General features: G+C 33.9%; 3 protein-coding genes and 1 long non-coding RNA gene across 8 annotated transcripts in view; 2 read left to right on the top strand and 2 right to left on the bottom strand.

Moving 5' to 3' along the window:
* Nucleotides 1–442: 442 nt before the first annotated feature.
* LOC148173110 (uncharacterized) lies at nucleotides 443–2,565 on the bottom strand. Its single transcript, XR_015770227.1, has 3 exons — nucleotides 2,473–2,565; nucleotides 2,200–2,400; nucleotides 443–538 (listed from the first exon to the last, which is right to left on the bottom strand). It is a non-coding gene; the product is annotated as an uncharacterized LOC148173110 (long non-coding RNA).
* A 101-nt stretch (nucleotides 2,566–2,666) lies between these two features.
* NKCC (sodium potassium chloride cotransporter) lies at nucleotides 2,667–11,317 on the top strand. Its single transcript, XM_088038258.1, has 16 exons — nucleotides 2,667–2,939; nucleotides 3,882–4,041; nucleotides 4,717–4,812; nucleotides 4,863–5,231; nucleotides 5,666–5,805; nucleotides 5,858–6,049; nucleotides 8,890–9,121; nucleotides 9,175–9,296; nucleotides 9,342–9,477; nucleotides 9,531–9,742; nucleotides 9,797–10,038; nucleotides 10,088–10,317; nucleotides 10,390–10,696; nucleotides 10,743–10,888; nucleotides 10,934–11,045; nucleotides 11,093–11,317. The coding sequence occupies exons 1-16, from the start codon at nucleotides 2,667–2,669 to the stop codon at nucleotides 11,226–11,228; spliced, it is 3,105 nt and encodes a 1,034-aa protein (XP_087894384.1). The 3' UTR covers nucleotides 11,229–11,317.
* Nucleotides 11,318–11,398: 81 nt separating this feature from the next.
* Tsp26A (Tetraspanin 26A) lies at nucleotides 11,399–16,044 on the bottom strand. 3 transcript variants are annotated; one of them, XM_088038262.1, is made up of 11 exons: nucleotides 15,891–16,044; nucleotides 15,646–15,839; nucleotides 15,480–15,600; nucleotides 15,359–15,432; nucleotides 15,238–15,312; nucleotides 14,956–15,054; nucleotides 14,782–14,910; nucleotides 14,680–14,730; nucleotides 12,371–12,481; nucleotides 12,176–12,292; nucleotides 11,399–12,100 (listed from the first exon to the last, which is right to left on the bottom strand). In XM_088038262.1, the coding sequence occupies exons 2-11, from the start codon at nucleotides 15,751–15,753 to the stop codon at nucleotides 12,032–12,034; spliced, it is 954 nt and encodes a 317-aa protein (XP_087894388.1). In that variant the 5' UTR covers nucleotides 15,754–15,839; nucleotides 15,891–16,044; the 3' UTR covers nucleotides 11,399–12,031. The 3 variants fall into 3 exon arrangements, with proteins under 3 accessions (XP_087894388.1, XP_087894386.1, XP_087894385.1); XM_088038260.1 differs by lacking the exon at nucleotides 12,176–12,292; XM_088038259.1 differs by lacking the exon at nucleotides 12,371–12,481.
* Nucleotides 16,045–18,859: 2,815 nt separating this feature from the next.
* Nucleotides 18,860–25,745, top strand: part of Dop1R2 (dopamine receptor 2) — a 58,710-nt gene continuing 51,824 nt past the window's right edge. For all 3 annotated transcript variants that reach the window (XM_088039326.1, XM_088039328.1, XM_088039329.1), the window contains exon 1: nucleotides 18,860–19,151. The gene's annotated coding sequence lies outside the window, so the exon portion shown is untranslated. The remainder of the gene's footprint in view (nucleotides 19,152–25,745) is intronic.

The following is a 25,745-nucleotide window of genomic DNA, read 5'->3' as shown; positions in this document are numbered from 1 at the left end:
TTTACTTTTGCAAAAAATGTCAAAGGAATAAAATTTGTTCGTTAACTCAAACTAATTTACACTATTTGATTGACCCATTACCTATTTTAGCACATAGTTCAATTCTAACTCGTAATTCTTTAAGACTTTTTTCGGTTTCGAATTTTCTCAATTATTGTTAAGGATGCAATTGCATTTTTTTCCAATTTTTTAATACTTACACATTATTGGGTAAATTTTTCTTTAATCTTTAACGCACTATTTGATATTGTGAATCCAGAGCCTGCTATTATTTAAATACGATTACAAAATTTAATAAATAAAAATAATGAAAAAATTAATTTTAAGAGTACAAACTAATAATTTTGAAATTTTAATTGCAGATTTATCTGTTTTGAAATAAGCAAAAATGTTATTCCTTTGTCATTTTTTTGTAACATGAAAAATAAACTTCTTTTCCCTCTTGTAAACTCAATCCGGGGACATACTGTATAGGTGTCCCAAAACTTGCAAATGATTTGTTAACCACAGAGTCCGTCTTGTATTCTTAGAAGTGCATCTGCAAAAAAAATTCTAAATCCATTAGATGTTAAATTAGAGCAATTCAAAGTTCGCCAATCACAAAAGTTTTATTAAATTAATATTCAAAGATGCATTTATAGTCAGTTAATTTGTCGGTAGAATAAACGTTTGTAATTGGTAAACTTTAAATTGCTCTGTCTTTAAATCTAATAACTTTTTTCGCTGATTTACTTTTATAACGAAAGAGTTCTAGGACACCTGTATGTATGAATACAATGATCACACAATCTAAAAATCACAAAAAAAATATCGAAATGCAAAATAGACGGTATTTGAAACAGTCAATATATCTAAATTTTTTATTACTACAACTTTTTTTAATAAAAAATGTTTTCATGTCACAAATGGGAACTGAATTGTCTATGAACATCATAAAAATCTGATAAAGTTAACCATTGTTAAAGTTTTCAAGGTCTTTATCGTCACAATAATACCTGTACTAGAAAAACTACACATAATATTGAATATTATTAATATAAAATATGAATGGTTTTATTGCGGTTTTGAGGTTTACCACGCTCTTCTCTATTTTTGTAATTTCAACCCATTAAAACCTCTTTAACATCCACAAAAGACACGTCTTGTAACAATGTCATGTTATCACCAAATTATACTATAATTTTGACAATTTAGTACCATAATTTTTTACTGTCAGGTTAAAGCTTTGTAATGGCTGTACTAATACCACCAGAAATATCATCATTCATCATAAATGAATCACATAAAATAATGATAAATTATTAAAAAAATTGCATAAATTCTCATCTTGATTTGAGGCAGTTTTATATAACATGACACATTCAACTTTCAGTAATTGAGGATAGAGCGTCATAACAAAATGTTCTAAGCAGTTTTTTGTTACTAACTATTATACATGACCGATCAAACGAAAAAACTCGAAAGTCAGGATTTCCCAATTCAATACCCCCTTCAAACCCTAATAATTCAGTGCATAACGTCAAATTACTATAAACTCGTTTACAAATAAGTCGTTTGCGTAGAGAAAATTTTCTTAATTCGCGTAGAATCGGGCTTCTTAAAAATGGCGGACAAGTAGCTATACATAGGTAATAATATGATAATAAAGCTTTTTTTAAGGCTTATATTTAGCTTTTAATTATTATCTTTAATTTTTGAAATGTTTGATATTTCGAAAATATAACAAACCAAATTGTAAATTCTTATCATTGCACTTTAATGTCTGTGTTTTATGAACGGTAAAGTTGTTTCGATCTGATAAATAAAATAATGAAATTTTGATTGTTGTAACATTATTAAATATGTATAAAAATATTTTTTAAAAATTGAACAAATTATTCCATTTCAGATGATTTGTTTAATTTACTAATTTATCTCACAATTAACACCCCAATATTTTAAAAAGAAAATTTTAAAAATGTGTAATTATATCCACCATTTTCCAACGAACAGATTTTTTCTACTTTTCGACATTTATTGAAAATACTTAACTTAAGTGGAAGTAGATAAAAAAGTAGGTTACGTAGGCATTTCCTTAAAAACAATACCAAACTATATTTTATTATCACTTATTTGTTTGATTTTAGCTTTGTTTACCACTTCAAGGCATGCAATTACTCATAAAGTTTGTTTTGTTAAAAATTCCTTGAAAAATCTCACCTATTGAATATTTCCATTAGCAAAACACATCTCAAAAATAGTCAACCCATCCATTTCTGTCCATATCCTTTGACGATTTAATCAAAAATCCCACGGGATGTGAGCAACCGCTGAAAATTCCATGAAGTGCAAAAGCTCTAATTCTCGAACCGCGCTTTTCCGGTGCATTCCTGTGTGTTCTTCTCTGGCAATTGGCCAAGTCTCAAAAAATATCAATTCATAAGTAAGATGAATAATTGTATTTACACTCTTAAGTATATTTAGTAATTTTACCATTCGTCACGTATGAATCTGCGCGTTCATCAATCCGCATGGGTACTTAAAGAAAGCTCCCTCCTCAAACATTGCAGTTTTATCCTCTGAAACGCTGAAATCGGTTCGCGACTATGTCAATGTCTCGATAAATACGCCGACACTCAAAATTTCCAACCACTTCATTTGTATCGTCAAAGTGATAACGTGAAACCATGGATGGGCGGTTTTCCTTTCAGTCAAATGACAACGGTGGTATAGACAATAGTGCTTTTCAGTTACACGAAAACGGCGTAAGTCGGGAAGACACTTTGAGTGAATTGAAAGCTACAATACCAAGCACACATTTCGCTCCTCAGAAGAGGAAGAAGTCTTTGGTGCAGCTGACGAGGGAAGCTTTACCACGACTAGAGAACTACAGGAACTCCAGGAGGGCAGTCAAGAGACCTTCACTAGGGGAACTCCATGGAGGCGAGGAAGCAATCAAAGTATGTTAAATTTTACCGCTTTTCACATGCAGTTTCTCGTGTGGTTACCTGTTGATAGGTGCGAGAGTCAGTTTGAGCTGGAATATACTAACTCGAACAATCGTTAGTGTACCGGTTCATCTACCTTTTCGAGGATTTCACAAAAAAGTCGGGAGTTTTGAAATACACGCATTTCTAAACATTTTTAGTAAAACGTAGTAAAGTTTTAGCAAAAAAAAAAACGATAATAAATTATCGCTATCTACACACAGCGCAATACCTCAAAGCACAAATTATTTCACTTTTGAATCGCCGGCACTGCACAAAAATTTAAGCCAATTGAATAAACATACACCCTTATCAACTCATTAACTCAGCTATTCACGATAAAAACTGTCACGATTGGAGGAAAATAATAATTTCGCACTAAACTCGTTCGTATTTGAATGAAATAAAATCTCGAACTGACTAAAATCTGCAAAATTTGCAGATTTGACTTTTATTTGTCAAAAAACGAAACCCGAATGTAAAAACATAGTTTATACGCAATAGAAAAAACAGGTAAACATGAGATGACGTCATTTTGTAACAATTAAGAAAGTAAAGTGCCTTCCAATTTGGTAGACCCATTTTTTTTTCACTTAACTAAATGAATACAGGAATATTTTGATAAGGATTTGCACTTGTTATCATATACTTTTCACCTTTTTTCGATTAATACAATTTGTCGCAGTTTCAAATCTCGTAGAATACAATTAGTTTATTTTATCAGTGATCCAGTTTAATCTGATTTGAGCGGAATTTTGCTTGATCGTTTTAGATTCCTAACTTAAATTACGGCAATGAATTCGCGGGTAATCATTTTGATTCATTCGTTTCATGGCAATTTATTTGGAGACGAACTGAAGATCAGAATAGGCAAGGAAGCTCAAATTTGCATCTAATTCCCAATTGCGTATTTAGCAGGACCCCAACGCTGCATCTGAACAACAAGACGCTGGAACAGGTCATGCAGGCATCAAACTAGGATGGATCCAAGGAGTTCTGATACCATGTCTTCTCAACATTTTCGGTGTTATGCTTTTCCTGCGTCTTTCATGGGTTGTAGCCGAATCTGGAATTGGTAAGTGCGATAGGTGCTTGAACTTTTGTGAGCCAATTATTACGTCTGGGATTTTCTGCGAAATTATAGAGTTTGCAAACGTAAAGTGTGCTTTCAAGGTTTTGACATCAAATCTCTGGTGGTATTTTTACACCCTCGATAAACAACGATATTTTTATCTTTGTTTTAGTTGAGTTTTTAGTTGTGACTAAATTATTTTCGAGTCGTTTTATTCGTTCTAAAATAATTCAGGATTAGTTTTATTGCTTTTTGCGCATTAAATGTAAATAATTTACATGAACGTCTACGAAGATAAACAGTTTTGAAAGGTAGTTTTAAAAATTTTCGTTCGATTAATAACGCGATATACACTTTTATTGTGTTTGGTTACTCAAATCAATCAAAAATTTCTTCAGTTTACCGTCTTTTCAAAGACATGGAATCTTTCAAATACTTCATTACCCCATAAATCTGTCAAGTTGCTGTTTTTATTGGCACTTTTCTACAAGTAAATCTTTGAAAACGTAAAAAGTGCTGTTGATCTGGTTTTCAACAAAGCAGCTATAAAATCTCTAATCTGACAGTGTTTCGTAATGCTACTTGAAATATCTTTGTCTTCGCCGGCACGTATCAGTCTAAGGTCACATTTTTCCGTCTACTCAAAAATTCAAACCTGACCTAAATCCTCATTTCCAGGCGAATCTTTGATAATAATTGCGATCTCCGCCGCGGTCTGTATCATCACAACTTTATCCCTATCTGCCATCAGCACCAATGGAGAAGTCAAAGGAGGTAAGAGCCCGGTTAGAACCTCCCCAAAAATCTCAAAAATTCGTTTTCAGGAGGAATATATTACATCATCTCCAGGTCTCTGGGCCCGGAATTTGGAGCTTCCGTCGGCATCGTCTTCGCCTTCGCCAACTCCGTTTCCGCTTCCATGAACACCATCGGCTTTTGTAACTCTCTGAGTGACTTACTCAGTAAATATGATCTTAAGATCATCGACGCCGGTATCAACGATGCCCGAATTATTGGTACAATAGCCTTAATAGTGATGATCCTCATCTGTGCCGTCGGTATGGAATGGGAATCGAAAGCTCAGAACTTTTTGATTGTTGCGATTGTTGCCGCAATGATTGATTTTTTGGTTGGAGCTGTAATTGGACCACGCACAGACGAGCAAAGAGCCCAAGGTTTCACAGGTTTTAATAGTAAGTAAAAGCTCGTTATCTCCAGGGAAATCAATATGTATCACACCTTGTGTTATCCAATTATTTTAATGGCAATCAATCATTCGAGCAATTTTTCTTCGGTGTCAGAACTTAAGTAATTATCAGAGATGAGCGGTTTCTGATTCTAGTTCGCGGAAACGAAATTGGGTCCTCGAAATATTTTATGGAATTTTAGCAATTCAACGTCAACATCGCGAAATAAACACAAGAAATTTTTTTCGTTTCAATGTTTCGGTACTAATAAAATTAAATTGATATATACATAATTAACAACATAATTAATCGACACATAATTAACAAAGAAAATAAATTAAGTTTCTTGGAACTTAATTATGATTCTGAATCCAATAAACTCATTAAACACTAATTTAAACCACAGTTCTTTCAATTTAGTAAAATGTAATTATGTTTAGTGACTACTTTCACGACCAACTGGGTCTCCGATTACCGCCCTTCCGAGGGTCAAAACTACGACTTTTTCCAAGTCTTCGCCATCTTCTTCCCTTCAGTGACCGGAATCCAGGCCGGAGCTAATATTTCCGGCGATTTAAAGGTACATGAAATTCCAATTACGCCGCTTGATGTTAACCCTCTTATTAAATTAGGACCCAGCTTCTGCCATCCCCAAGGGCACATTTTTAGCTCTAGTAATTTCCATGATCTCGTACGCCATCTTCGTCTTCTTCTCCGGTTTCTCCGCCCTTAGAGACGCCAGTGGCAATGTTGAAGATTTGGTAAATGGAACTCTTGCCGCCTGTGCTCCTAATTGCAACTACGGCGCTTTCAACAATTATCAGGTGAAGACCGTCAATCATTTTCCTAAAAATACACTCTTCGCGGAAGTGTTTATATTCGAATTTTATTCGTGTATTTCAAGTGAACTTTATGATTTATTTATCAACGATTGCGATCGAGGCTAATGCGCGTTTTCTGCGATGAGGCTTCCTTTATTAAAAGTGACACCCTTCGATTTGAATGTTTGCGGCGACACACCCTCATTTATTTACGTGACGTCAGTTCTTGGAATACACGTGTAATTTTCTTAGAATATCATTTCTGGTGCCATTTGAGCCACCACGAATTTTCATAATGAAATTGAAGAAGGAAACGGGATAATATGTGGGTGGTTAAGGGTCCCGGAGCTTTCGTGTATTGAAAGAGTGTGACGTCAGTAATTGTTTACTTATTGGAATGAAGTGATACGTAGGTAGTCTGATTTATTTATTTTAATAAATCCATGCAGTATGTGAAATATCATGCTCGGAAAATATTTAGTTTAGGAAATATGAGTGAACGTTGTTGTAATTCGATTACAATCGTTTTACAATGTACGCGGAAAAACCTGATAACGAACCGATTTTATCTCCAATAGTGTGACACTGATTTAATAATCACGCGATTAGATAGCCATAAGCAAATCCGTGTTAAACAGAACAATAATAAATTAAAGGAATACTCGATGATCTAATTACAAAATTCTTTCTCAAGTCGTGATAATATCCAAGACAATAATTATACCCTAATAAAATATTTTCTCTCGTTTCATTGTATTCAGGTATAGCCATTACTTTTATAACATTGTAACTTCATCCAGACTAATGGGATAATATTGAGCGAATCTGCACAGGTGTGTTCTTGTTTGTTATGAAAGCAATCAAGGCAAACATTTCCGACAACATTATCAACGAGCTTTAAGAAATATTTTTGGTACACGTGTGAAAATTGCGATTTCTATTAAGTAGTTATCGCTTTTTCGTTATCAAGTTTTTTAAGTGTAAACAATTTGAAAGGCACATATTAAAGTGATAGTTTCGCAAAAATGTTTTTTTATCAAAAAATACTGCGCCGATAAAACAAAGTAGGGTTTTCGTTGTTTTTCATAGTAAGCAAAACGTGTATTCAAAACATACTGAAGACCGCTGAATATCCAACTCAAAAAGGTTTTTTAATGATAACATTGATAACACTGCGCAACAGTACTTTTTTTCCAAAGATGTATGTATGTAAAAGGGGTTTCTGGAAATACAACCGTTCTGATTACAAAACAGTAATCGGTTTTTCAAGATAAGCTCTAGTTTAAAAAAAAAATGCAACTTTAATGTCAAATTTCAGGCTAAACCAGCTGTAAAAAAATACTGTATTTCTGAAGTTTTTTTTCGCAAAAATGTTTTTTTATCAAAAAATACTGCGCCGATAAAACAAAGTAGGGTTTTCGTTGTTTTTCATAGTAAGCAAAACGTGTATTCAAAACATACTGAAGACCGCTGAATATCCAACTCAAAAAGGTTTTTTAATGATAACATTGATAACACTGCGCAACAGTACTTTTTTTCCAAAGATGTATGTATGTAAAAGGGGTTTCTGGAAATACAACCGTTCTGATTACAAAACAGTAATCGGTTTTTCAAGATAAGCTCTAGTTTAAAAAAAAAATGCAACTTTAATGTCAAATTTCAGGCTAAACCAGCTGTAAAAAAATACTGTATTTCTGAAGTTTTTTTTTGAAAAAGTCCTCAAATTCAATCAAAATCGATGTTACTCTGTAGAGTTTGTTTGTAAACAATGCCATTAAATGTTAGAGCAACATCGCATAGAAGATTGCAGTGACAATTGTCGAAAACGCAAAAATTGGTCTCAAGAAACATGTCAAATTTTATGATTTAAGACTAAACACCGGAAAGAGATTGATAAAAATCGTAAATTTACACTTAAATTGATTAAATTGGACAGTCAGACTTTTAATATTGGTTTTCTTCTTGTCAAAATCGCTTCATTAAAATTTGGAAAAACAATTGAAAATCAAAAAAACTAGAGCTGGTATGATAAACCTGTCGACGGATTCTTACACAATAAGGTCTAAATTATGAAGAACCGTTGTGACTTCTTCGGAAAAAATAGAAAAGTTAAATTTTGTTGGACTGTGTAATAATTAGTTGTTTTATGCTTCTGAATACAATTAAATTTAAGAGATACATTTTTACACGTTCATCTGATAAAAAATTCCAACATTTATCAGGACTAAACGTGTTTTTTTTAGAACGGTAGCAACATGTACATGAAAATTAAATAAATGTATTACATGACAGATAACAATTTTTTACACTTTCCGCTGTTCACCGATGCACTTCTAAACAACCTTCGATAATATCAATGAAATCAGTGTGATAACAATGTGTGCTATCTATCTACGTTACCTAGTTGTTGAACTCCGATCATAATGGAGATTTCCTTAAATGTTTCAATTGTGTTTTTATTTTAATCCAACCTACGTTTCAAGTACTCTAAGAAACTATGACCTTTACCTAAATCTGTTAAATAAAAATGCACGAAGGACAAGGTCGTTCTCTTACGTTTCCACGTGTCACAGGTTTGGACATTTTTGATGCGACAAATATTTATCTAAGAAATTATACCTGTGGAAGTCAACAAAAATGGAAAGAGATTAGCGTTTTTCCAAGAATGACAACAAAAAAAAATTGGAAACCGGCTTATCCAAAATCGAATAATATAAATTATAAAATAAACAACATTTGAGAATCGCCTTTGACATAGAATCCGCGTAAACAAACTAAAACTGTTTAGTTTTCCGCAAATATAATTGGCACATCCACAAAAAATGACTTTCGCCTCTCCGCAGATGATGGAAATAATGTCGGCGTGGGGCCCTTTGATTTACGTTGGGTGTTGGGCCGCTACTCTAAGTACGGCCCTGACCAACTTACTGTCTGTCCCAAGATTGATTCAAGCATTAGGGATCGACAGGATTTATCCGGGACTAATCTATTTCTCAAAAGGATATGGAAAATCTGGAGAGCCGTATCGAGGATACATCTTAACTTTACTGGTTTCTGCCGGATTTCTTTTGATAGGTAAAATCTAATTCCCGACTCCGACGTCTCAAAGTCATAGTTGTTTCTTTCAGGGGAGTTGAATGCAATTGCGCCTTTGATATCAAACTTTTATCTGGCTTCTTATGCTCTCATTAACTTTTGTACCTTCCATGCTGCGCTGATTAAGCCGCTGGGATGGCGGCCAACTTTTAAGGTTTGTTCTGTTGAAAACGACTCTTTGGTAATTTAGTTCTTGTAGTATTACAACACGTGGTTGAGTCTGGCTGGTTTCATTTCGTGCGTTGTGATCATGTTTTTGATCAACTGGAAGACTTCTTTGATCACGTTTGGAGTTATCATCGCTCTGTACCTCCTAGTTGTGTACCGGAAACCTGGTAAGACCTTTCGTGCCTTTTGCATCATTTTAGTAACTTTGAAACGTTTCTAGACGTAAATTGGGGGTCTTCTACTCAAGCCCAAACTTACAAGACCGCTCTAACGACAGCTCACAGACTCATCAACATTGGGGAGCACGTCAAGAACTACAAACCCCAAATTCTAGCTCTTTGTGGTTCACCATCGTCGCGACCGGCGCTCATCGACTTCGCCAATCTCATCACCAAAAACAACTCTCTGTTAATAGTTGGAGATATCACAGAGGTACTTTAAATGAAACCTTCCTAAAATTTTTTTAAGTGGCTAACGATCTTCTAGACGAGGCTGCAGCACCGTGTTCGTTCGGCTAGAAGTAAGAACGTCTACGCTTGGTTGAGAATCAACAAAATCAAGGCTTTTTACACGATTTTGGACAACATTCAGTTCGAAAATGGGGCGAAAGCCCTTTTACAAACCGCAGGGATCGGAAAACTTTGCCCGAATGTTGTTATGATGGGATATAAAAACGACTGGAGGAGCTGCAACAGTGAGGAGTTGTTGGCTTACTTTAACGTGCTACAGTAAGAATAGAGGACCAAAATAGAATTATGGTAATTTCTTGTTTTGCAGCGCGGCGTTCGATCACAGACTCGCGGTAACTATCTTGAGGGTAAAAGACGGGTTAGACTACAGTAAACTAATTGGGGATGATGAACAAGGTACACCATCAGATGGTACGCTGTCACAAGCTCCTACAGTAGATTTACGTGGTTTAACCACAAATACTATGATGCATGCTGACTCTAATTTAAGTTTAGCTGATCTGGGAAGAGACACAGTCACTCCGAAAAATACAATAAGTATGCAAAACACACGATATCTTCCACATACTTGTAAAAAAACACGAAAATAACAACATTTTTCGTTTATAGACGGCATGAAAAACAACCAAAATCTTTTGAGCAGCATGTTTGCTAAAAAACATGGTTCAAAAGTGACGGATTCTACAACCACCAATGACCAAGTCAAGCAAATTCCCAACTTCGCAATGGACAACATGGCCGTGTTCCGAAATAAACAAATTAAAGGCCATATTGACGTGTGGTGGCTCTATGATGACGGTGGTCTCACCATGCTGTTGCCATACATCATCTCCACGAGACAGAGTTGGTCCAACTGCAAACTGCGAGTCTTCGCGTTAAGTACAAACAAAAACGAGATCGAAGAAGAAGAGAAAAAGTAAGAACTCCCAAAACTGTACAATTTTCTTCAAACTCATTTCCAGTATGGCGTTCTTATTGTCAAAGTTCCGCCTCAATTACTCCAGTCTGAAGATTGTCTCAATTTCCGACAAACCACAAGAGCACACCATCAAGTTCTTTAATGATATGATCAGCGAGTTTCGAACGGACCAAGAATTCGGCGAAAATGGTAAATAAACTAAGTGTGGTATAAATAAACACGAGTGTTTTGCAGAATGTAAAGTTTCCGAAGCGGAGATTGCGTCACTGCAAGACAAAACGTACCGACAATTGAGGCTGAGGGAGCTACTTTTAGAAAATTCCAGCGATGCGAATCTCATCGTCATGTAAGATTAGTTGCTCCTCCAACTGTTGTTTTAAAATTTCGTTGCAGGTCTCTACCAATGCCACGGAAGGGCAAGCTTTCAGCCCCTTTGTACATGGCTTGGTTGGAAGCGCTGACGAGGGATTTGCCCCCATATTTATTGGTACGAGGAAACCAACAGTCAGTCCTCACGTTCTACTCTTAGGCGGGAGAGAAGAAATTTCTATACCAAAAATACTGTGTAGTTGTAAGTGTTAGACTGTAGATATTTATTTTATTACAAATCACTGTTAAGTGTTATAGACTGTAAATGTTTAAAATTTTATAAATTTGTACAATGACAATTAAATACATTTCTTTTGTAATGAAAGTGCGTTTGTTTGTTACAACTTTTATTTTAGATCTCGTCAATATAAAGATTACAATACTTTCAACAATTTTTACAATCAATACAAGTCAGTTTGTCAATACAATTATATAAAAACAGTTTGTTAAAATGTCGACGCAAATGACAATATGTACAAGAGCAGTTAAAATAAATAAATAATGGAATGTTGATGCAAAATTAAAGCATAAAACTCCTACCTGGCAGTTACACAAATGAGTATTACATCAAAATATCACAATTAGAATAACTTAAATACAATGAATACATCACTTCGTTTACACCAACATCAAGTGATTATTAAAAATATCGGGCCTTTTGTCAGTTGTTACCATTGATCAGGCACGTTAATTTATTAGTTAACGATTATTATACAAAGTCCCAAGAACAACGAGGCGAAGCACCTCTGATTTAGTACAAATCGGTGATAAAACACCGTAAACATTAAATTCTGAGCTAAAAGTAAAATTTGCTCATTCTGTGAGAATTTTAACAGTTCGTGCATCAAATTTATGCACTACAATGTGAAAAGCACCTTAGACAAAATCAAATTGAGTTGAACAAGACTCCCACGCGATGCGACAGGGCAGACTGTACTACACGGCAGTGGGAGTTCTCGATTGTCAATGCCATTTTGCTTTCTGAGCAAAAATGTCCGCTCGAAGATTCTGTGCGAAGCAGATCCCCAAAATCTAGAAGAAAATCATTTAATCGTCGAACCAACCAAAAGCACGAAGCTTGAAGCAACTAAACAAAAACACACTTACTTGGAGAAACAAAACAACAAAACTACACGTGGCTAAAGAAATCATATTTCGTTCTATCCATTCCTCGGTGGCTTCTAAGCACCCTTTTTCGTTAATTATTTTTGAAACATCAAAATTCTGAAATGGAGGAAGGAGGTAAAACAAATACAACAAAAGAAAAAGCGGGGAAGCATAAGGATTACAACGGTGCAGTACCTGCAGCACCATAATTCCGACTTTTACAGCCGCTACTGGGACGAGATTACTCTCTATCCATTCTTCGCCTGCTCGCAAGCAGCCTCGTTCAAAAATGTGTCTTTCTCCAGGCTGCGTTGAACGGAACACAAAATAGCGATAAATAGGTCTTCGTTTAAAGTACATGCGATGCGTCTGAATAATTATGAGGTATTCCATACCAAATCGACCACTGTTTTTTTTTCAATTTTTTTATCCAATCCAAAAAATGGCTTTTTTGTTTTCAAATACAGTAGATTCTCGATAATTTAAACCTCGATAATTTGAAGTTTTTTCTCGGTCCCCTCGATTTTTCTCGATAAATTGAAAAATTCCAATGTATTTTGGTCCCTCGTTACTTTGAAGTAAACTCGTAAACTTTTTTCCCGCCAACACTCTATAATTTGAATTTGAATTTGAATTTGAATTTTTCCATCTCGAACTCTCGTTAATTTGAAGTCCCTCGCGTGGGCGTACAGGAAAAACAGAAAACTTCTGAACAAGCCATTCTTAAAAACTCCATTGCAGATTCAAAATTAGATTTTAGAATTTTTTGACTTACGTCTTTTAATAAATGGTTCTTGAAAGTTTTTTCGTAACATGAATCTGTTTTATTAGAAGAATTAATAGCTTACAAAACATAAGTTTTACGATATTTCGTCAAAGCAGAGTTAGTGGAATTTTCGCTGTCTTCTCTTATTGGTTCGTTTTTTCTAACTATTGTCTATTTGCCCTTAAACTCTCGTTTATTTAAATTTTTTTCTTCTCTTTCTCTCGATTATTTGAATCCAGGATATTTTGAACTCTCGATAATTTAAACTTTTTGCCAGGTCCCTTGAGTTTCAAATTGTAGAGAGTCTACTGTACTCCTCATTTATTTTGAATACCGCATTTCAAGGTCATAATTCGTGACAGTTGTGGAGCTTTACGACAAATTTAAGAGGATTTATGTATTAAAAACAATCACGAACAGGTCTTTGGGTGTTCCAGTACTCGTTTATGTTCAATTCAATGGATAAATCTTCTCAAATTTGCCGTAGAGCTCCACAATTTTCACAAATTATGACCTTGAAATGCGGTATTCAAAATAAATGAGGAGTAGCTATAACTTTTTCAAAAATAACTTATTGAGACGTTTTTATTTGAAATTTTTGTTTTGAAATGTACTTTTCAGAAAAAATACAAAAAAATTAAGATGATAAACACAATGAAATATTCGCTTTTTTTGAGAAAAACCATTATTTTCTCGAAGTTCGCCTTTTTAAATTTTCATTCTCAAAAAAAACTTTAAAATTAATTAAGCGATTATTTCCGCATATCCGAGAGTGAACCGTTTTTTTCTCATTTTTTTTATTTTGTATTTAAAAAAAATACAAAAGAAATATTTTAGTTTTTTTTAACGCTTTGTTTATACGATAAAATAAATGCAATTAAACGAATTTACAGTTTCATTCTACAATTACATATAAGTAATGACTAGGATATATGTTGGATAAAATTAACACTCAATGATTTTAAAAATATTGCACCAAATCATTTATTAGTTTCTTCTCTGGCGTTTAAATAGTTAATATAGTTGTAGAATAAACTATAAATTGAGTATGTAATCATGTAAAATCGTTTAATTGCATTCATTTTATTGTATAACTTTAAAAAAATAAAAAAAATTAAAAACTCCAATTTTTTTTCTATAAAAAAAAAATTAAAAAATCGGCTCACTCTGGGAAATGCGTTACTAATCCCAGAATTAATTGAGTTTTTTTTGAGAAAATAAAAAATTGCGAACTTTGGGAAAACAACGGTTTTTCTCAAAAACGGCGAAAACTTCATTGAATTTATCATCTTAAATTTTTTTGCATTTTTTTTTCTAAAAAGTACAAAAATTTTGAAAAAAACGTCTTATTAAATTAATTTTTAAAAAAGTTATAGCTATTTGAAAAATAGAAAACCCATTTTTTAAGTTGGGAACAAAAATTTGAAAAAAAATTAAGAACACAAGAAGATACAAAACTTTCAGCCAAATCGAAAACGGTCGAGGTCAAAAGTGGTCGATTTAATATGGAATACCCCAAATGTAAGGAGTGGCAAAAATATAACAAACCTGTTTTTTTGCATTAATTTCTAATTAACCCAGAAGCACCGCGTCTACTCTAAAAAAGTGTTGAATACTAGCATAGTACCCTATTTATATAATACTCGGTTCACTGACTTTACAGTGAAAGTCCGAACATTCGCGGCGATTTATATTCAGTTTAGAATAACAAATAACGAATATAAACAAATCTACTTACAAAACCCGGTTTCCGAACGTCATATCCGCACTGTTTGTTTTTGATAATCTCCTGTAACACGTTCCAATGAATAAAGAATAAAAGAAGTCATGAATTATTTACATTTGGTTTGCGTTTACAACATGAAAAAGGAACCCCACAGGCTTCTCTACTTCCGACGTCACGCGACGAACAATTAAAGTAGTTGTTCCGGTCCCAGTCTTTTGGTCCTTCAATTCCGCAACATTGCAACTAGAATTTGACTTTGAGAGAGAATAAGAGGACTAAAAAAATTACCCAATCTTCTTGGATCCAGTCAATGAGATTCTGCTGGTCTGGGTCTTCTCTATAGTGAATTATAAATGTTTGGAAGCCAATGGTAGCTTGAGATTTGATCTGGAATTGCGTAAATAAACAAAGTTCCTGAATTTTATAATAGGTGTGAAAAACTGAAGGTTAGACAATGTTCGTTCCAGTTGATTGGCGTCATTTATTTTACACAAAAAGAGTGTCCTTCAGTTATTGATGCAAAATTCCATGAAATATTTTTATATTGATCCGTACTTAAACGTGACTCACCCAGTCTTTGAATATGAATCCTAGAATTCCAGCTGTCATTTCAAATAACAATAACACAGACAAAAATATGGCGTACTAAAAAGAACAGTTAGCATCCACCCACTAATTTATTTAAACTCACAGTTGCTAGCAAACACGTGTTTTCTCGGAGGGCCCCCACACATCCTGTGAATCCAATAATAAACGTCACAGTGCCTAGAAATTAAACTGAAATTTTGTACCAACAAACACGTGCTAGTTACCTATACAAATCAAAATGAAAGCAGGATCTAATGCCACATTAGCTACTTTTCCAAGATTGTTAAAAATGTCTTTTTCACTCCAAGCCCACACACCGATGGTTAAAATTCCGAGGCCCATAAGCTAAAAAAAACAATAGAAAACAACGAAAATCGCGGATTTTCTTACCCAAAAAAGCACGTTAAAACCAAAAATCATATACTTCAAACAGCTGCTAACTTCACTAGTCTCCCTCCTGTACTTCCTCACAGGAACCGCTGGTAAACTTACTGCCATCGTTGTAGTTAATCAATCAAATTAAATAAGTTGAATAATAAATGTTCACGATTCTATGACTGGTAAATGTGTCATTGTGGCCTTGACTGAAATTCGAAGGAACACATGTAGAAACCAAAAAAACTGTTATAACCTACCATGCATCTCAAATGTAGGAAATGAAGACACTTTCACGCAACTATTGGGTCACTTTTTATAGAATGAAGTTTTGTTTGTTGCACTGTTGTTGACATAACACAGGTGTAATTGACAGTGACGTTTACATCTGATCGATTGATAAGTGGGGAGAAGAGTTCTATTTTACCGGTTACTTAGATGGTGTGCGTTTTTACCGACAGAGGGCGAATTGTTTAGTTTGTGATTTTCAAGTTTTGTGAGTTGAAGAAGCGATTTTCGGGGCGCCCCCGATGGATCCAACAAGGTATTTATATCTGTACGTATCTTTCGTTTTTATTTTATTCCGCACGTGCGTTTGAATCACTATTATAAGAACAAAAATCTTTGGGATGCTAATGGTGATGATTAAGAAGTCTATCTTTAACTTTTCACGTATTTATTGATTTTATTCTCACTGATTTGAATGGTAAAATTGGATTTCACGAGCAAGTGAACACATTTTGTGTCGATACAAACAAAGAGACATTCTTTTAAAACTTTTGTAATAAAATTCGTTATTTACATTCTTTATGTTTATAGCCCCCTTTTGATTGATATTGACATTGACTGCTCATTACTGGCTCCCATAAATTAAGAGCGCAAAAGTCCAATAATTCGATATGTCCACAAAGGTAAACAATTTTCGGCCGCACCATCGCTTTTTATTTTTTTCATTTTATATTTGTATTTTTCACAATTTCCGACTGTTTTTAATCAGGAAAGATTTATTCTTCCGCCTTCAAATGGAGATGTTCGGCTACATAATCCACGTTTGGACTTTCCTTATCTGAAAACTGTGTTATGCCATCATGTTCAGAAACCTAATGAGGTCGTCAACGGTTGTCATTGATAAAAGCGTTGTTTACTAATCTGCAGCAACATAAATTTGAAGTAATATCCGAAGTAGTAGACACTAAAAAAAATGTTTGCTTGATATCCTGAAAGTAAATCTAAATTTTAATTTGGAACGAATGTGAAGGTTGATGCAATTCTATATTTAAAGCGAAGTTGCATGCGGAATTGAAATATAGCTCCTGCTGTATAGTTACAAAATATATTAAATGTGGCATGATATGTCGAGTATTAATTAAATGTAAATTTAAATTTTAATTTTAATTACGTAAATGCACCTATTAATTTACATAAGTTCTATAAATTAATATTCTGGCATGATTTTTAAACACCAATTAATTGGTGATCGTTCGGAAAACTGCATTGGCCCAATAGAGTTTTTATCCGGAATATTGAAATACTTTAATTTAAATTTTCAAGCTCATGATAATATTATTAACTACAAAAATGAGGGTAGAGCGGGATATAAAAACTAATAAAAACAATCTTTATTTTCTGCTTGTGAAACTTTGAATTTGAAGTATTTATATTGCGGGTTTTGTAATGCAACTTATTGTGGTCGTTTCTCGCATCCTAAGTTCCACACAATTTTGTTTTGACGTTGGTTATTTTATGTCTTTCTAGTTTGTTTTTGCCATTCATCTTCGAAGCTTCCTTTTTGAACATCCGGTTTTCATTGTATCTTATTCTAATTTGAGTTTTAAATGTCTATTGATTGTAACAGAAATTGCAAGCGGTTTATTTTAGCGAGAAATTTGGATTTTACCCCGGCGCCTCCACCATTTTCCCAAATAAAATTTTTTTTAGGAGTCACACTTAACATCGGTCAGTTTAAACCACGAAACGTTTTTTACAAAAATCGGCTTTTTTGCGTCATGATCATTGTTCTTTTTACGGCGCGCTAATTTTAATTAGCCCAAAGCCGTTAATTTCGCGTTCCATCAAGGAGATACCGAACATGAATAATTACTAGGTGAAATTTCGAGATTAGATGTTGCATGTGCAAGTCTGCGTCAATTTGAGGTTTGTGATATATCATACAGCGTGCTCGGAAGCAATGAATGAAATTTGATACAAAACGCGCAAGATGAGTGTTTGTTAGTTTGAGCGCAATTAGATACAACACGCAATAAATCACCATTAATTGTAGTTGCGTCAAAGTCTAAAATCAATTTTAAAGTTGTAATTTTTTATGGATTATGGACCAAGAGCAAAATGTCGACAACAGAAGCTTGGCGAAAGTTAACACGAATGTCGTGAGACGAATTTTAATTTAAACTTCCATGTCGGGACCGAAAGATCGCTTGATAGCTCTTTACTTTTACTTTTATTAGCAATTAAACTGAAAAAATCGACCTGTCACTCAATTACACTTCGATATTTTCTTCTTTTACATATTATTTAATTTACGTCTTCATGTTAGTGCTCTGAACAAAGAGCCATTTCAAGGCACTCTCATTGATTTAATTAAATAAAAAGCAACGTAATTTGCTTCTACATTAGGCTTATAAATTTAAACTTTTGTTATTCTTCAAACCCATCTTAATTTTTGTCTTCCAGCGATTATTTCTTATTAGCATATTTATATAATAGAGGTGACGAAAATAAACTCGGGTAATTAAATTTCTTCATTTTCTTTCGGACTAAATGAGTTTTGTTTCTGCAACTTTCTGAAAAATAAAAGTGTATTATTGTATTAAGCAAATGTTCACTTTTATTCCTGCGCTTTTGGAGGAAATGAAACGAGCTAATAGATACTCGAAGCGGGCGGAAATAACTGGCTTAATCCCCAATAAATTTCAGTTTCGGCTATGATAATATTTATTTTCATTTACATAATATTCAGGAGTTCCATCATGCCTTAACCGTATATTAGGCATAAATTAACGCTCACTGTCTATGGCTTCGTCATAAATAACGTATCCCAAACCAAACATTGAAATTTCGAGCACACACTAGCCCCAACTATTTTCACTAAAAATGTATTGAAATTTATTCTTATGAGAACAATGCAGTATGAGCAAGGGCATTCAATATGCGCGCTTGCGTTTGGCTTCGAACTTGGGTCGGTGGCGGCGAAACTTTTGGCGGTTAGCGCTCGGAGGCGGCAGTATTCTGCACCCCTTACACTGTTTAGGGTTGGAATATAATCTCACAGTTCGCGTGCGTCGTTATCTGCCAACATGCAAATCATAAAAAATAAAAGCGAGACACCCAATGTATTCCATTAGGATCGTTTAATTACAGCGCGTTTGATAAATCATACACTTTAAGTGGGTTTTGTTTCGTTTGACATGTAATACAAAGCGGATTTTAAACTTTATAAAGTACCATAAAACTTTTTATGTGAGTGCTGTGTGGAAACTAAGTGTACTTCACATAAACTTTCTGTAAGTAAATCCAAAAAAAGATCAAAGAAATATTCGAGAGACAAAAACTTTAATAATTTTATTATTCACACGGGTGTTCCCTGGTTCCTATTATATTGTGTACCATTTGCAAATATTGATTTACAAGGCAACAAATCAAATATTAGAAAATATTGGTGTTTGAGCATAATTAATGGTTTGTGATTATAAATTATTAATACTGGGATCAACGTAACGAACGCTATCAATATTTTTCCAAACGAGCATCATAATTTATTAATAAAGTACAATTCAGAATAAACACAACACTCCAAGCTTGTCACAATTTTAGATAATTTACGCAAACAAATTTAGAGTTTGCTAATTACAAAATCGTTATATCAAGCATATCACAAATTTCGTTTATCTCTGAACGTTCGATCTGCATTCAAATTCCAGGTTTGTAATTGAATTTTCTAAAAGTTTTATTTTATTGCGATCGATTTACCTTTTAAAGCCATTGTGTTCCGAATGTGGTTTTTCTACACACTTGTCTCAATTTTTATTAGCAACTTACCATAAAACAGAAGCAATCTGAGAGTCTTTGCGGCAATCAAATTATTACAATGCGACATTAAATATATTGGGTTTTTACAGTTGTGGTTTTATCTACGTATAATTGATTTGTGTCGTTTATTACTAGATTTATAGCCTACGGAATTATCAACACTACTAACAGAATCAATTTTGACCCGGCGCATCCACCATTTTTATCAAGATTTAGGCTGTCGCCGCGCTGGAGCGAAATTTTTTCCTGTCGCATTTTAATTAAATGGAAATATAAGTGACGAATGTTGAGGGCGGTTGTTTCTTTCATCAAAGAGGAGATGCAAAAAATTCACAGTGGTATCTTGGCAAGAAGTGTTGACGCTTTTATTTATTACAAGCAAGCTTTAAAAGCGTTCTTCTCGGAAATATTTAAAACGGTAAGACATTACTCATGCAGACAACATCAGTGAAAGAATTTAATTATTCTTCTGAAAATCCTAAACAAACAAATTAGGGCGTCTCTTTGTTCAGACAGGTTAAACAAAACTACATGCGCTTAAGGTTTTATTCCGGTTCACGCCTCAGCTACACTTCACGCATTACAAACTTTCCAATGTTTATTTGAAGGACGCTTGAAATTTGACGAGGTACTAAAATGGTCAATTTGGAACGAATCTCGACGCGGAAACTTGACACATTTTATTCTTGTTGCACCAGATCAGATGTTCTTGATGCGAATCCTTTGAGAACATCTGTTCAATCATGCTGCGTTACGATTTAGACTGTGAGTGATTTGCTGGAACGAAAAGCCAACTCTTGGAAGCCTTAAAATTTGATCTCATTTAAATTCGGTTAGACTCCTTCGCTTCCAGGCGAATTTATTAACAGTTTCAATCCAGAGCGAAATAATATTGTGTTTCAAGACTCGAGTTTTTAAAATGAAAATTTCGATAGAGTTGGAAATTTTTGAATTGAATTGTGTTGAGTTTGGCCATGTAAAAACTGGATCGTTTGTTAAATTAGCTCAAATTATGTTTTAAAATGAAGATGATAATGCCGGAAAGGGAAATTTGTAAACTGGAACTAGCATCAAAGTAACGAAATCCACAGAGATTAATTGAGAGGAAAGCATAATAACTCTACACAATGGCTGAAGTTTAATTCAGTAACAAATAAAGTAATTATATTGTTTTAATGATTCAAGTTTCTCGTGGGGCTGCTCACTTTGGGGACGCTTTTATTACTAATTGTTTTTCTAATTTAGTAATAGTAACATTTTTTCTTGAAGCTTTGATTATTTAAATTTTCCAGAATTTAGTAAATTCGGGTGCAAGAAAAGTTTGTTTGTTCGTAGCTTGATTTACTCGGTTTATAATTAACTCGAAAGCCGTCGAAGTAACTCAAACTCCTAGAAAACTAAAAATTGCATTCCGTTCTTTTAAGCACGGATTTGAGTTTATCTTCGTTTTTGCAAATTCTCAACAGTTATCGCAAATTCGCAGTCGTCTTCTATTGAACTTGTCACTGCCAAAAAACATATCGAAATAATTGAACGTCCAAACTTAAATGGAATTTATTGGTCCGAGTATGAAAACTCATCAATGAAAATAGTCCGTTTATTTAACTGAGAATGAGAGAGTAAGCTTTAGGGTTTTGTCTATTGTCGTCAGTAGAGAAACTGCATTCGTTCTTCTATTTTGGTTTCCAGGAACATTTCGCGCAGTGACCTGCATCGTGCTTTTATTGTAGACATTCGTTGTTGACGTCCACATTACCGTGAACATGATTTGAGCATCTTTCAGACTACTCGTGATGCACATAAAAGTTTTACGAACACACTGTATTAATATGAACTGAGTAAACAAATATTTTAATCAACACCAACCGTCGTAAATTAACTTCACTGTAACCCTTTTTCCAGAAAATATTAGTTCATAAAAATATTACAGCCATAAAATCCGAGGCTTTAATAAAAACAGGAACAAATTTGCACAACAAAATTATTTCCGTCTGAAAGTTGAATCAACAGTGTCATGGCCTCATTCATTCTAAATATTGCGTGAAAATTTCCGTTTGCGATATAGTGATGGGAAATTAAATGTCTTGAACCCATTTTCCATTCAAGTAACAGGGCGAAATGAGCTGAGACGATTAATTGTTAAGAACATCATAAAAACCGTTGATTTTCATGTTGGAGTTTCAGCTCTAGTTTTAACGCGCAAGGTGCGCTTCCTGTAGAAATGTTTCAATTAAAGTTCTGTGCAAAGATATGAGCATTAATTATACATTTTCTCGCCAAATACGTAATTACAAATTTAAGTCAACAGGGGAATTTTACAGCGAAAATTTTCCCATTATTCGAAACTAAATTTTTACGCTTATTTTACGGCTGCACTTCAGTGTTATAGTTTTTCCTATTATGTTGGAGTAAACACTAAAATGGCGTTCTTTTCACAACTTTTTTACTGTAGGAATCTGTCCGTGCAGCTTCAACTTGAGCTTTACAGAATGCAGGATTTTGAACACATTTGAAAAGTTTGCTTGTTAGTAATTTAATTTACTCGGCTTTATAATTAGCTAGAGCGAATTTTTGACAAACGTTGGATCGAAGAAAAACGAAATTATCGAGTTCAAGTCGCATAAAACATTGATTAGTTTTTATACGTCCTGATTTATGTCTATTCACTTCTTGATACGGAGTTCGTTTAAAAACCTTTAAAAACGTGGGGCTGTGTTATATTTAGATCTGATGAGGTGGTGCACAGTATCAATATTTCCTTTTCCAACTGGAAAACAGATTTTTACAAATACTGAAAGGGATTTGTGTCAATGGGATAAATGGAGAGCTTTTCGGTTTCAGATAGTGTTGAATATTTTTAAATAAATATGAATCTGTGATATTTACATAACTATCGGAAAATTTTTAAAATAAGTGACCTTTCCTGCTTGCAAATAAGTTGAAGGTTGTAAAAACTAATTAGACTTTGTCACTGCTTTTGTCCCATATTTTAGCAAATACAGATACCGCAAACAGTGAAGCCCCGAGCTATAAATATAAAAGTATCCTGTTATTCAATTATGTATAAAGCAATTACTTTTTATCATATAATCTAGCTAAATGTTGCTTCGATTCGTGCTTTGAACAAATTTATAACCGAAAGCTTTCTAGCTAAATATCCGGAAAAGGGTTTATGTTTATGATGAAGTAAAGGGATTAATTTCCATGCAAATTCAATTATAGGCTTGAATATGAACTGTAACCGTATTGTGGTTTCAACACCAACTCTGAACAGTGTCTCTGCAATTGTTCTGTTGATAGGTACAAAGTTATTAGATGCCAAGGTTTCACATTGGAGACAAGTTATACCGCAAATTAAACCTTCGAAAAAATGTTTATCAACCTCATTCAAACACGGATGAGCTGTCACAAAAGACCAAACCCAAGTAAATCTCCTGTTAGATCAAAGCTTTATGTTAGTATTAGTAGTACAATAAAACGTATCTCTCTTATCGCAGAAAAGGGGGTAAATAGCTCCAACCCGACACAACTTCTTTATCAGGTAGGCACTGTGTAGTTACGATACGATATTATCCATAAATTTGAATTTTTTCCAAAGGAGAACGCCAATACCGACACCAATCTTGTAATTACGGCGTTGTGAATGGAGTAATTACCATTTAAAAAGTGCGTCATGAATTATTCAGCGTGACAATTTGTCCCTAATACTCTATAAACCACTTAGGCTTAATATTTATTTGGTTTTAAATGTTTCATTTTCAAATTTGCGCCGCGTAAGATAATTTGAATTCCAGCCAAATTTGCATATCAAGATATGAAGTGCTGGAAATTATTCCTTAAGGTAACATCATATCCTATAGTCGAATTTCATGTATTATTTAAGAGTCACGTGAATCTAGTAAAAAATTTCATTAAGTACTTCTACATCCGTTCAATAAATATGTCTACATAATTCATTCAAATCAACACAGTAACAGATCAATATTCCGAAACAGATTGTGTAGTTTTAAATCTTTTCAATCGTCTGGAAAGCGATCGACACTTTTAGATATAACTCCAAAAATGAAGTCAATTGACCTAAAATTATAGCAACATAGTTTGTGCTTATCATCTAAAAGCTCTGTCAGTGAAGTGCCGCAAATGCACTTTCGGTATAATTTTATTTACGCTTTAAAACTGATAAATCAACAGGTTAGTGGTCGTAAATTCGAAATAAATACGTGCTAGTGCATTGCTACAACAAACTGTAATGTTTTCTTTTTAAACTTAACCAAGATATCGAAGTTTTGAACAGTAAGAAATCAGTTGAGACAAGCTTTTCGTTTAAAATTCACGTTTCAACTCACGCATCTGTGTGAGCACGAAAAAGACAAATATCTGATTTTAAATATACGGTGACGTTTATATTAGCAAGGGAAATTGAGCACATTTGTATATTTTGTTTCTCTTTTTTTTTGTACATTCTCCTGAATTTTCTGTAAAATTTATTATAAACCTTGAAGCGTTTCTCATTTTATGTAATTAATAATGTAAAGGATTAATACTGTGCATAGTACAATTTATTGCGAAATTAAAACGAGACAAGACTTTTATTCCAGCACTTTTATGGTCCTTTTGGGGAAATTCGTGGATAATAAAGATAACCAATCGTAGAAAACAGACGAGTTTTATTCCATTAATTAATTAGAAGCCACGAACATCATGCAGCTTTTTTATTATTTTGCATTTGAAAACGTCGATGGAACTCTTGCCCCAGTCAAAGTGAAATCATCGAAGCAGCACAGTTCTATTAATAACCAAACTCGAAAGTCTTTAATTATTAGCGAAACGTAAACGATCTCATATACAGAACATCATCAAAGCTTCTATTCCCCTAACAATAATTAAATTTGTGGAAGTTAAATTTGCCACAATACCGGCGAGGTTTCTTATTCCAGCTGTAATTTGTTGTACCCCACTGTTAATCAAACGATTTCACGCTGCTTAAATATTTATCAGATCGTTTGAAGATGACTTCAACATTTTTTGTCTTTGAAATTTGAACAGTAAAACTGTGCTGTAACCTGCGGCATGTTGTTAGCACAAAGTGTTCTTTAAAAAAGAAGTGAGTACAAGTCGTAATAATCCTTTGCGATGTTGGAAGTCCGTCACTAATCACTCCTTGCAGTATCTTCACAAGTATTTACAATTTAGATTCAGCGTTTGTCTCCAGTTCTGGTGAAACATTCATGAGTGACTTCTATAAGATGTTCGCACTATGACGGATAATAAATAACCAGCGTTGAGATAGTGTTAAACCTATTCATTACATCTAGTCGAAAATAAATGTGCAGACATTCATCAAGGCACCTGGGACGAATTCTGGGGTTATTTTGCGGCTTGAACGGTTTGTTTCCCTGCAAAAGGGAGGCGTTTCGAGTCTATCAAAGTGGAAAGTATCGCCCTGTTCAGTCTCTCAAAGCTTGTGATCATCTATATGGATGTTTAATTTCATGCATACTCTTCAGCCTCATTATTGATTGAGTTTTAAAGGAACATGGCCACAAATAGACCTCCATCATGATTTTTATAATGCACAATTTCCATCAAACTTATGGAATTTGGGTCAGACTATTGTCCTACATTCGACACAGTCCTATGCACTGAAGTTACATGGCATTATTCGAAAATACAGAAACTCAAATTCAAAATTACACCTACGAGTTTCAAACAATTGCGCTAATTCCAAACCTCAATAGAGAGAAATTCACCAAACACGATTAAATTCCAGACGTATTGATTCAAATGTCGTACCTACACAGGTTACTTTTTGTCATTTTGATTACTTGATTACAGTTGTCTTTATGTAGTGTTTTTATCACCTAGAAAAAATCAACAATATTAACAAGACACAAAGGCGCCCAGTTTGTTTTTATACATTTTCCAATTTAATTTAGCCATGATTAATTTTCCGATGGTGTAATAACTTGATAAAAACACTTAACGAGTTTGGATAGGACCTTGAAATGTGCAAAGAAAAACATGTTTTACTGACAGTTGGAGAGAAATGACTTATATTATTTCAAAAA

Source organism: Gnatocerus cornutus, chromosome 6 (assembly GCF_029298725.1).
Source record: "Gnatocerus cornutus isolate USDA-ARS CGAHR chromosome 6, icGnaCorn1.1, whole genome shotgun sequence".
In the NCBI taxonomy this organism is placed as follows: domain Eukaryota; kingdom Metazoa; phylum Arthropoda; class Insecta; order Coleoptera; family Tenebrionidae; genus Gnatocerus; species Gnatocerus cornutus.
Note: the sequence above shows the minus strand (reverse complement) of the source record. Positions and strands in the feature narration are given on the sequence as shown.